This window comes from Musca vetustissima, unplaced genomic scaffold, assembly GCF_032173495.1.
Source record: "Musca vetustissima isolate MV318-11 ecotype Yass unplaced genomic scaffold, APGP_CSIRO_Mvet_v1 utg58999, whole genome shotgun sequence".
Classification (NCBI taxonomy): Eukaryota; Metazoa; Arthropoda; class Insecta; order Diptera; family Muscidae; genus Musca; species Musca vetustissima.
Genome location: NW_026872771.1, coordinates 1 through 13,642, shown reverse-complemented (window position 1 = coordinate 13,642; position 13,642 = coordinate 1). Strand labels below are relative to the sequence as shown.

Below are 13,642 nucleotides of genomic sequence, written 5' to 3'. Positions count from 1 at the left end.
ATTTCCCTCTACCTATCTTGAATAAGGTGGCTTCAGAGTTCTCATCAGAATATATCGAAACACAAAATAACAGCTAAAAGGAATGTAGATGAACGAAAGATAGGTCTTATCCATGTACACTATTATCGCTTCTAGTAACTATGACCCTCAGAGGTAAACCTCAATCAGATTTGAGAGTAATTATTAATCTAAAGTCACTGGACCTGTTGATTACGTTCCATGCAGCAAATTGTGATCGATCCGAGGTTATAGTGAGGTGATAGTTACGTCAGTGAGTATATATCCTTCTACATCGATTTCGAGGATTTCAAACTAAATATTACAAGCAGGATATCCTGAGCAAGTGACTCTTAACTTCTAGCTGGCCCGTTAATATATATAAATGACTACAAGATCGATGAAGGCACTGTTACAGGGAGCTAATACTGTAGTGTATTTGGTTGGTCGAAGAACTTAGTAAAAAAATACTAGGATCCGTGGCTATACATGTTGATAGTCAGATGGCCCCCTTAACGTAATTAAATTGCTAACTATAAATTTAATAAAAAATGGTGCATGATTCTTAAGTTGTTCTGCACAAGTCATTAGTCTTTGATCTGGTCTGTCATACCACCTATTAATTATTTTATATATGCTGCCACAGGAATTAGATGGTTTGGGGAACCCTGGGCACAACCTCAAACTATGTAGATCTACTTCATTGTTATCACAAGGGAATCATACTGTATGGATCATCAAAAGACCTGATTCTGCGTGTCCTGTTGTGAGTGGACTATTGTCGTTAATGAGAGGTTGAGAAAGAGAAGGAAACTATCGAATTCCTCTTATATAGGTGTTAAATGCTAGGAAACCGTAGACATCAACTCTTTGGAAGTTACGAGAATGATATTCAAACCTTCTACTCCGGTAATTTGTAACTTTGACAAAAATCTATCCTGGATAAGCTATAACCTTTAAATTATATCCCATATAACCTTAATTTTTTCTGTTATATCCCCCCTTTTCAGGTACTCAAGATAAGCACGATGGATCAAAGTTCCGAGATAAAGAACCACTAAATAATGTAATAGCTACATCTAATCTGATGACTTCTTAAGCAAGGACGCCACAACCAATTTTACTAATCCGATCTTTTGGTATTTTGAATTTAACGCACAGATGTCTTAAGCCAAGTTTCAGAAAATACTATAATGTTATAATCAAAACCAAGGCTATCACTATATAAGCGAATTAACTTTGTATTTAACCCTCTTACATTCTGATAGCAAATAGTAAGGAAATTATTTAGTTTTTTTTTTTTTTTGGCTAACGAGACAATTGTTAAATATGACCAAACCCTATGGACTTGGCAATAAAGACATAGCTTGAAAAGTAGTGCAAATACTATAAATAAGAACTAAATAATAATAACTAAATTCGGAAAAACTTCTCTATAACAGTAAATATTAATACAACAAAAATTTTAATTTTAATACAACAAAAATTCAAATTTCACATTACCTCAACAAATCAAATCCACAGACGGTCTGTTTAAAAGCCAAGCAAACTTTACGTGATATTAGCTTCTCAGCATGATTCAGTATGACGGGATAGCGTATCTCTTTGCCTTCGCTGTCACGTTCCACTTTACCATCCAACGCTGGACTTTTACGTGCCTCGGCATGGGCATAGTCGGGACCCACAGTATAGACCTTAACATCGGTACCTGGAAAATATACTACGTTTTAAAAGTAATACCGGGTTGTTATATAAAATCTCAATTATTTTTTCTTATAATTTTGTTTTTGTGATCTTTGGTTTCGGTTAACTAGTGAAGGATAGTAGTTGTGGTGGTGGTTGTTGGTGGAGGTTGGTATTGGTGGATGGTGTTCAAAAACCAAAAGCCAAAAAAATTGGAAAAATTAAAGTTTATTTCGGGAATTGAAGGATGTTGTATTTCTTATTATTGCAATAATAAAAAAAGAAAAAAAAAATATATACTAAAATATTGCAATTTTCTTTTGTTCTTCTTCTTTCATTACGAACATCAAAATAACGAGAATAACGACAACAACAATAGCAATATAGGATGGTTGGTGTACAAACTGGTTTTGCGCAACTTATGTTTTTGTTCGATTAACGTTCAGGCAGGACATTGTTTATATCGCAAATGATTTCAATTATACGTTTCGATAGACTGTGAAAGAATGAGTTGTTTATTTTTTTTGAGGGAGGAGAGAGAGTTGAGTTTCGTATTTAATTAATTTATTTATTTGGTTTATTCAGCCGCTGATATGGAAAAAATAATTTTGATTTTATTGTGATTATTAATTGATTAATGTTAAATTAGATATACATATTTTGTAAAATGTAGTTTTATAAAATAAAATAAAAAACTAAAAATATATTTAAAAGAAAAAGGCAATTATATTAATAAGCCAAACATGTTGGAGAACAAATTAATGGCATGCAAATTATTAATAAAATAATCTATTAATAAAATGAAACACATAAATTACTTGAAAATAGAAATATAACAAATAAAAAAATGATAAAGAATGCTGGAATGATTTCAAAATGATACATGAAAATCATTATAATTATTATCTGTCCTCTTAAAGTTGTATTTACGAGTACTATAAACCTTAGTATTTATGTTCTCATATATTATTTAAAAATATCAATTGATATTAGGAATGGACCCTTGCACTAGAATGTAAACAAGCCCTAAAGTTTGCGTGATTTTCGAAATATGTAGTATTAACATCGAAGCTGGTTTTTTTTATATTGTTCTAATATACGAGAGACTTTATATCCAAATTATCTTGTGCCGAGTTCCGCAGAAACTAACCCCGAACTAGTTTGATTTATCCGCAGCTGCTCTGGACTGATGCAACTTAAGATCTACTGCGACAGGTGTTATACTGAGTTAAATCCCAGGGAGCTTTCAATATTTTCATCCGCAGAATATAAAATACATTCTGTTGCTGTACAATGCCTCGAAAAGCGGTCTAATTGATGTCGGACCGGATTTTCGATGACAACCAGTAATTTTCCATGTTATAGACAACCTTCAGTTGCCATTGTCCAATTATTTGGTAGGTCCCATTATATCGTATATATACATAGATTTTTCGGACTTCATAACATTTAAATGAATTTTTTCCTCAATCGCTCGCAATATGACTGGTGTTCTTCGCGGGAACCTAGCCACATCTTACCATTAACAGACTAAGCGATGGAATCTATCCATTCTGCTCTTGAAAGCACAGGTGTCCCCTCGACCTAATTGAGTTTATTGATGAAATAAACGTTGGGAAGCAGAAATATCAATTCATATGTTGTAGAGAGTTCCGTAAGGAAAACACGTCGCAAGGAGGCGTACTCTCTGTCCTATTGTGGTTCTTGGAGATAAATGAGATCCTGGTGAAGTTCGACCATCTCAAAAAAAGGCTGTATCTTATGCTGATGGTGAAGTTTTGTTGATAAGTGGTATATTTTAGTTAACCATATCCGATAAAATGCAGAATGCTTAATGATCCTGAGGTCAACGCTACAAAAACAGAATTGTCCATCTTCATTAAAACGTAAAATTCCAAAATTCTCTATATAACAAGCACTTGATAAACAAACGTTCCTGACAATGGTAAATAATATGAAACGATCGATATGGCTGCTTATAACGTGTGCTCTCAGAATTACATCCCTGGATGCTTTGAATGAGGTCGTAAATCTCCAGCCACTGGACCTTTTTGCAGAATTTGTAAGCCACCAGAAGTGCCCAAAGGTCCAAAAAATAAAAGCGTGGAGGACCTGTCACTCTGTATATTGCCGCTTCTAAGTAGATATCCTGATATTCTGGGAAATTATAACCATTTTAGTGACTATATAGCAATCTACCTCAATATTGAGAATTTCAACATAATTATTCAGAGAATAGAATTCCAAAAATTGGACAAAAAAATATATATAACATCTAAATTCATTTCCTCTATTTTTTAAGATAATTAGGGGAAACACTTTTGAACAAAGGGTTTACAATTATCCCTTATCTGCTTTTCTATCTTATCAGAAACACAGTATGAGCCTATTGGACAAAAGTATCCATGTGAAACGATGGCTAAACAACTGGCTGTTGTACATCATGTAACATAAATAATCTATGGACACATATTGACATACATAGTCACCATAACTATTTTATTTATATTAAATCATTTAAATTAAATTAATTATATTAAGTCCTTTAAATCAATTAAGCCGAGCTTGAAATATACTTATCTGTTATTATGCATCAACATTTTCGAACAGGTAAGATGTTTTTCTATCTATGATATCATGTGGCTAGATGAGAAACATGAACAATATTGTTAAAATGGCAATGTATTAGAGTTGATGTAATGGTAATAAAGGGATGTGTTTTGAATGTTTTGAAATGGAAATTGTTACCTACAAAGCTCTATTAGAACGAACATTTCTACAATTGTTTTTAGTTAAAGAAAACAACAACATTAGTGAACAAGATTCATATTCATAATTATTAACACTTCTGTAATTACAATAATTTATAGAAGCATTTGAAAACAATATTCAAGAGAAAGAAAAAAATTAACTTCACAACAAAAATATTCAACCAAAAATCACAAGCAAATTGAGTTTTATAAAAAAAATTGAGGCTTCATTTAAATAAATAAAAATAGAAAAGCAACATTCAAGAGAAAACAAAGAACACAAAAATAAAACTTGGAAAAAATATTGTCATTAAAAAGTATATTAAAAAAAAAAAGAAGTTTTTTTAAATCAGTTTTTAAGAAACAAAGTCTGGCGATTTGTTTTGTTTTTCTTAAAAACAACACAAAAAAGAGAAAAATAATAATAATAAAATAACATTATGACAAAAACAAAGGTAAAAAACATTTAATACGTACCATCGGTAGGCATAAAATCTTCATAAATAAATGAACCAGTTTTACGAACACGCGACTCTGGAGAATAAACACTGCTACGGCTACCGATCTAGAAGAAAATAATATACGTGTATATATAGGTTAAAGATAATTTCGGATTATTGTTGCAAACCTTGCGGAATAAACGTTGACTACCGCCACCGGCAGATGTTGGATAATAAATGTAAATGTTATGATCCTCCGCCGAAACGGGCTTCTCAACAAATGGTTTATTGAATATAATACCATTAACTTCAACATGATCCTCGGATTCGATTAGTTCATGTTCTGAAAATACACAAGGGGAATAATTTCGTTAGGACACTTGTACATAGACACAATGCCATAAAATGTTTGAAAAGAATTATGGTTCTATTCCTGTCCTAAAACACTAGTATCACGGGAGCGCTTGAAAAATGTTCATAGAATATTGGTTGGCCGTAACAAAATATTCTTAAATAAATCCAGGACTTGGTTGCCTTCGAAAAAATATTCTTAGATAAATCCAGACCTTATTTGCCTCTGGAAAAATATTCTTTGATAATTCCAAGCCATGGCTGCCCAAACAAAATTATCTTAAATGCGTCCAGGCCTTGGTTGCCCTTGAAAAATATTCTTATATAATTCCAGGCCTTCGATCTGTCCCAGAAAAAAGGCCCTAACACTGCTCGAACAAAATCTATGGCGAAATTGTACCTGTGGGCATGGATGTATGTTGCACGAACTAGGTATGACTTTGAACCAATGCGTACAATTATGCGACCTCGTACGTAATATGTTTTCTGTTCAATTTCTATAGCCATCGAAACTATTTCCCACCTACCTCCTAGTACTTCTTGTTAGTTTCTTATCTTTTCTATCCCCCCTTTCTCCCAATGGACCGGACGGTCTCAGAGTTCTGCAGTCACATTAGTGGCTTCACATAACCAATCCTAAACTAACCTTTGGGAGATTTTGTTATTAAATACGTCCCAGTATAATGTTTGAAAAAAATGATTTATTTTATTTTACTTACGTTTTGGATCTGGTGAATCACGATCTAATACCGCATAACGTGGTATTTCAATTCCTTCCTTCTCCAATATAGCATAGACCCGGCGACGATCTTGTATATCATACTGCATATGAAGATTATTTAGAACATATGGTTTACGCAATTGAGCATACTGTATGGCCTTCTCTAGGGGAAAACCTTTAGAATGAAAAGAAACTAGGCAGTCACAGATGGGCCAATTTTCGACAGGTTCCTACAAAAATAAACAAAACAAAAAAATCAATATAGATTATGATTTCTTTATGAAATTTGAATAGACTTACCTTCAAAATAACATCCTCTTCGAATATGACCATTTTAATGAATTCAAATTCTTGTAAACGTGTCAAAATCTCTTTCATTGGTTTCGATTGGGTTTTCTTGGCCATGGCACATATGCCCACAACCACTTGTTTACCGGTATTCGAGGATGTACTGGCATCGGAATCCATGCCGTCATTACTTTCACAGAAATCGGTGTCGCCCTAGAAGCAATATAAATGAATTATGCATTACTCTTTCGGTTTGATGAATATTAAAAAATATACGTGCTTTTAACGAAAATTTAGCATTCGAAATAAAATAATAGAAACAAAATTTCAATTTGTTTTCTGGTTGTCGTTGTCAGTTTTTTTTATAGAGACATTACGGGCAAGGTAAATGCCTGGTGCAATAGGGTAATTTTATTATATGTGTATAAGAACACATTACTTATTATATAGGTTTTTAAAATAATAATAAAACATTCACGCTTATAATGTGCCTTGAAAAAAAATATATGAAAATATCCACGCATTGATCGATCCTTAAAAATATATTCTTAAAAAAATATACTTTAATAATTGGCGTTGAAAAATAATATTTTAATCTTTTACTTATAATATATATAATGGACCTTGAAAATTATTAATTATTATTATCCATGCTTTAATAAACCTTAGGGTGTATATGTTATGGTTATAATTTTTGAGATCCTCGTATCCTTGCAAGTAAGAACAGAGGAATTGTGAAGATAGAGAGGGTGTAATAACTAAAGCAGCAAAGCTATCTGATGAACAATTGGTGTATTTTGCTATGCTGTATTTCATATGTACATAGGATATATGCGATCGTTTTTAAATATTCCTTATCTTCACATAGACGCCAATAGTCCATTCCATTGACATCTCAATTAGATGTGAGAGGCCAGATTCGGCAGTGTCCAGTTATAATATCTACTGTGCTTGAGGGCATATTTCTTTAAGTCTAATTGTTGTTGATTGGAGCTTAACCAAAAGGTCCAGTGGCTGGAGATTATGGATCACGTTCAAAATAATTTGAGGTGTTCTTTTGTCGATTAATGAATAGTTTTTATCCTTGACAGTAGCGTTCGTTTCATAAGTTCCTGCCAACAAACCTGAAACCTTAGGGTAGTTTAGGGAGACCAAACTTGTAGGATTTTCAGTTTTAATGTCCAGTTTGTTTGTTCTGCTCCATTCAACGTGGATAGAGGGAATTTTGGGGTTTTACGCTTCATAGGGAAGATTATTAATTCTGTCTTACGATTGATCCCAAGATCATCGACTTGTATCCAATTTGACAAAAAAATCAATCTGCATGATATCGGAGGATATGTTTGGTAAAAATTTAGTCGTGACTCATGATAATTATGATCATAAGTCACGACAGGGAAGGTATTTACCGTTTCCTGTGTCGTACCTCTTTTAAAAGCCTTCCTTAGGTTTGGGTATACATACATACATTTCAGGCTCTTTTAATATCCAGAAACGGTGTCAAGAGGAAGCTGGAATAATAAAGGTAAAATTTACGTTCTTTCACAGACTTGGTATGAATTATAAACACAGACAAACTCCAAAAGATTTAAAAGACTGATGATGACGTTTTTGTCGTTCATCACCATGGAGATAGATTAGGTTTAGAGTCTCTTTACCAAAGCTAGCCCATTCCATTAATACTACCTGCACACCCAAGATTCGCTTAGTCCTCTATTTCTTCCCAGGAGACTTGCCAATACTTCGCCTATCTGGTATTCTGTTTTATTTTATTTTTTATCTGGAAGAATGTCATACTATGATACGTAATAGAACATTTCTCTGATACCATCCAGTTCCTACCCACAGAATCGTCCATATTTGTGAAGTGTGGTATGTTTGTAACAGGCAATAGGAAACGTGATAGACACATGTCCTTTTGAAAATATGCATATAATTACTTTCTGAGTCGATTTATGCATGTTCGCCTGTCCGTCCATGTATTTTTGTTAACAAAGAACAGGTCGCATTTATGATCCGATTTGGATAAAAATTTCGCACAGGTCACTTATTTGTTCCAAGGACGAACCCTATTGAAATTGGAGAAAATCGATTCAGATTTAGATATAGCTCCCATATATCGTTACGTCTGCTTTTATGTAAATGAGCACCATACTGCCAATATTTGTCCGATTGAGACAAAATTTTGGACATCATACTCAAATTACTAGAGGTTGAAGTCCGTGAAGTTTTGTTGAAATTGGTTCAGATTTAGATATAGCTCCCAAACATCAATCTGGTCTTAACTCAGTACGCTGTGGAGAATTTTGTCTCAATCGGACAAACATTAGGAGTTTGGTGCATCGTTTATCTAAAATCGGACGAAGTTATATTTTAGATGAACGATGCACCAAACTCCTAATGTTTGCCCGATTGAGACAAAATTGTCCACAGCGTTCTGAGTTAAGACCAGATTGATGTTTTCTAACTTGTGTTGAAATTGGTTTAGATTTAGATATTTTTTTAATCCAGGGTTAGAAAGGACCCTGAAAAATATTCCTTATAAAATGAGTACTTGTAATAGACTTTAAAAATATATATTTAAAAAAATTCACGTTAAAGAAATACTCTTTGAATAATGAAATGGAACTTAAAAAATATTGCATAAAATAATATTTTTGAAAAAATCCACGTTTAAAAAATTAAATATCTAAGCTTATTACAAAAAAATCCAATCTTATAATGGAAATTAAAAAATATTCTTAAACAAATTCTTTTTTGTTTTTGAAAAAATATTCTTTAAAAAATCCACAGTTCGGAAGACATATAGAAGTTTTGATATATACTACTGAAGCATTAAATTGTTTTGCCATCCAAATTCGCTTATCTCGAAATAAATATTTGCCAAACAATTTGATAAAGCTTTGTAAAAAAATGGGGAGAATCGCTGACCCTGTTCCCTAAATACGCAAACAAAGATAGTGGTGATGTTCCGACTATATAATTTATGAACAAAACAATTGTAAATGCAAATAGTCCATGATATAGGGGAGACTGGGGCACCTTCGGCACTTTTTTTTTTAGAGCTCTATATCTCAGTACTTATTCAACATATATAACAACTTTATGGCTGATTATTGTCCTCAGACACTTAATTATAAAAAATAGTACCAAAAAGATATACAAAAATAGTATTAGTTAAAAAATTTTACAGTTTTGTAAAAAAAGTCAAATTCGCCGAATGTGCCCCAACCCGGGGTAGCTTCGGCATTTGATGGGGCACATTCGGCAACATAGTCATAGCCGGGTAATTGTCATCGCTATCAGTCTGGTTGAAATTCGGATCCTATAAAGGCTCTATTTGGTTTAAATACGCCACACAATGTTTGAATTATAGGGCTTTATTTTCTAACGGCGTACGTTTACATCTCAAGCTCGCACACAACATCAGAAATAAGGGTTTTCTATCGCATTTTCGTCAATACAAGTACGTTTGATATTATATATGCAATTTCGGACCATATTAAAGGATTAGTTTTAAAGACAAACTCAAAAACATTTTAAGGAAATAATATTGCACAATCTGTATATGGCCGAATGTGCCCCACTTTAAAATGCCGAATGTACCCCGAATGTACTTTTTATAGTTTTTTTCATTTTTTTCGATCAGTTTTTAAAAACATTATATTTTTAAACATTTCTATAATAATACATATCGTAGTTAACCACTTTTTAATAATATTGTCTTAAAATTTAAAAAGTTTTATACGCGAAATACTTACGAAGTGGAATTGAAATATTACAGAAACATCTATAAAAATATAAAAACCCATGTATCTAAATAAGTTTATTAGCTAGAAATTTCATACTTTGTGTCAGTTATTTATTTCGATATTCGATACCAATGTATCGAAACTAGTGATGTATGGTGAGAGCTTCATATCGAAAACGCGATTGCCGAAGGTGCCCCAGTCTCCCCTAGTTGGCAAAATGGGTGGGCAGATAAATGATGCACACATTGTGCATACACAAAATATTTTAAATGACCAATTAAGAATCTATGAATATTTTTTGGCGGTAAATATCATAGAGAATACGTAACGAACAATAAGCGGAAACAAAGTTTCTAATAAACAAACGAACAACAAATGTCAATATTTAGAAAAATATTTAAATAGTTCGTGACGACAATGCCACTTTTAGTGGCTGCAATGATAACAAAATAATAAAATAAGACGAAAACAATAATCAAAATAAAACACAAAATAAAAGAAAAACCATAACAAAAGTGTACGAGAAACCTACATTCAAACATTCATCACAATAGCAAAAGTCATCGACTTCATCATCATCTTCCTCATCATCATTGTCATAGTAGTAGTCATCGTCGTAGCCGTCCTCAAATTCAACATTGCGTTCAACGTCATCATCATCATCACCATCAACGTTCGCATTTGCATAATAATTATCTTGTTTGGCTATGCCTTCTTTATTGGCATTTTCTTTGTTAATCGCTGACCCCCTTCTTGGTGCATTTTGACAACCACGACTACGACGTCGTCGTTGTCTTCTAGTTCTTCGCATTTTACATTTTATATTATTGGGATCAATTTCCACAGTGTCATCATCAGTCAAGCGGCGGCGGTGATGATGACCTTCATCACCATTCGGATTGGATGCATTGTCATTTTCATTGCAATTTTCCCCCGATGTAGGCGTTGTGGGATGATCACCCATCAAATGGGCATGTTTTAATTTACGGCGTTTTTGCTGGGAACGATATTTTTTTAAGCGCCACCAATCTTTAAGCCATGTCCATTCCATGGCTAATAAAAATATTCAAATTCCTCACACACAAACACAATTAAAAAATAAAAATTTTCGTTATGATTTCCAAATCTTTATGACCGTTAAAAATACATTCGTCTTTTTTCCCGAAACAAAAGCAAAAAAACGCGCCAACCACAATTACGACTGTCATACACAAGTGCGCCCAATCAACTGACTAACTCTTGGGTGCAATAATGCTCATTTCCCATGAGCAAGAGTCGTCTCATTATTTTAAAAGAATAATAATAATTTCTTATTGTTGTTGTTCTTGTGTATTTAAAACAATAATTTAAATTTATTGTTGTTGTTTCAGTTTCTCAACTGTAAAAGAGAAGATAAAAACGAATTCAATTCCGCCAGTACTATTCTCCGAATACCTACATTTCAACTGGTATACTACTACGACTATACGTTATTGTTGTTGTTCTACATTGTTGTCACTTAGCTATATTTGTTATCACCTATGAAGGATGGGATGGTGTTTTGGAGGGCCAACGTCAGGAGTAGACTTTTGTTGTCATTAACGGGCTTATCATGGCTGTCAGCTGCTGCTCACTTATATTGATGGCATTTATCTTCGAAATTAGTTATCACCGTTTTGTGCGATTCCCTCTCCTCTGACGTCATAAATTGAATTGGGAATACAAAAAATAACAATTGTGGCCAAATGTATTTCAAATCGTATTTGGCTAGATTTCGTTTAATAACAATTAATGAAAAAAAAGTAGATTCGACTTGCGTACTTGCGTTAAGAAGCTTGTAGGTCAGTTAGGTTATAAACTTTTGAAACAGGTATTCCAATTAGTACCCAAAATATCAGAAAAAAACTTCCAACCGGCTGAAAAAAAGTTTGAAGTATGGGAAAGCAGTATATAGAATATAAAAAATATCAATCAAAACATGGACTTACATGTCCGCTAGTAGATTTGTATCCTTTGAGAAGCTAAAAGGCCAAATTACAAAAATGTCAGAAATCCGGCTAGAGCCATTAAAATTCCAAATTCCAACTCAAAGAAAAAATCCAACATTTATAAGAAAAAATCTGCCTGTATGATCTTATTCTTCGAAAAACCAAAATTGTAAATTTCTAAATTCCTTCATGTAGAAAGGCTATCCTCTAAGAACACAAAATACAATAGTACATACACTTTGATTGGAAAATTATACTAGAATCTTAAAAATATTTTAAATTGCTCCAGACCTTACATGGGGAACTATGCCAAATCATCCATCAACTTGAAATTAAGGTCACTTCGGATGATCATGTGGCCGTCATTTCAGGTGTGTTTTGAAATATCAAAAATCGGCCAGTCGAAATCTGCGTATATTTGGGGGGAAGAACCTAATTTACAGCAACTAGTAAATTAGGTTCTTCAAGAACGCGTACTAATATATCCTCTTCTCAATGCCAACGAAGATATAGTAAAAATTATTTAAATTGTATGGTGACAAGAAGCTGGTAAGTTACTTGTGATGGAGTGTTTTCCTGGCTGACAGAGCAATATTCATTGACTATTATAATAATAGGACGTACACTGCTGATGAAAATGTGAACTTACGATTCTGTCTCGGTTACATCAAAAGGTAAAAGTGCAATAATATTATATTTATGTTGTTTTTTCTTACTAGTGGTAGAGGGGGATCGACGAGAGGAGCGGGAGGAGTAGAAAGATAACATTATCAAATAACTGAATCTCTTGCATATTCAGCATAGCATGTTCATAGTAGTTCGACCGTTTCCAACTCTTCCTCATCTAATAGTAGGTCTAATAGACTCGTCTATCTGCAGATCGGACGAATGTGACCCTTGAACAAGATCATCAGTATTTCATTATCGTTAAATATTTCTGCTGTATATTTCTGTTGATGAATCATCCATTATATCGATTGGAAGTTCATCAGCCGAGTATTCAGGATGGGTATTTCGTACCACATTTGATGTTTTTCCTAGATGCCGATGTGTTGACACACAATGGTATTCATGGCATCATTCTAGTCCCCCTAGAAAGAATCATCCGAGAGAAAAGCCAGATTTTCATCCGTGCTAAGACGCAAAGACTCATTTTCCTCCATTAAATTGAGGAGAGAGTTAGTCTGTCTCTCCAAGCCCTCATGCATGTCCTTAAGCCTGATGGGAATGGAATTAAAAAAGCAGTAAGGAAAGTTCAAAAGTCGGACGGGGTCCATTTACGTAAAATCGGACGAAACTATATATGGGAGCTATATCTAAATCTGGACCGATTCCAGCGAAATATTGGCAAAAATTATATAACCTATTTCAACAACATTTCGGGGACGTCAACCTGCAGTAGTTTCAATACGTACGTCAGCCTGTAGTAACTTCAATACGCTATGCTAAATTTTGTCTCAATCGAACCAATATTGGCAGTATGGTGCTCCATTTACATAAAATCGGACGAAACTCTATCTAAATCTGAACCGATTTCAACCAAACTTGGCATACATCAATCTAGACCTAATTCAGCACTCTGTGCAAAATTTTTTCTCAATCGGACCAATATTGGGAGTTTGGTGCACCATTTACCTAAAATCGGATGAAACTATATATGGGACCTACATCTAATTCTGAACTGAAATTTCAA

General features: G+C 33.5%; 1 protein-coding gene across 1 annotated transcript; it reads right to left on the bottom strand.

Moving 5' to 3' along the window:
* Positions 1-1,493: 1,493 nt before the first annotated feature.
* On the bottom strand, positions 1,494-11,033 carry LOC133338186 (inositol hexakisphosphate and diphosphoinositol-pentakisphosphate kinase-like). The gene is made up of 6 exons (XM_061546371.1): positions 10,515-11,033; positions 6,243-6,443; positions 5,941-6,172; positions 5,059-5,213; positions 4,908-4,995; positions 1,494-1,705 (listed from the first exon to the last, which is right to left on the bottom strand). The coding sequence occupies exons 1-6, from the start codon at positions 11,031-11,033 to the stop codon at positions 1,497-1,499; spliced, it is 1,404 nt and encodes a 467-aa protein (XP_061402355.1). The 3' UTR covers positions 1,494-1,496.
* Between the last annotated feature and the right edge of the window lie 2,609 nt (positions 11,034-13,642).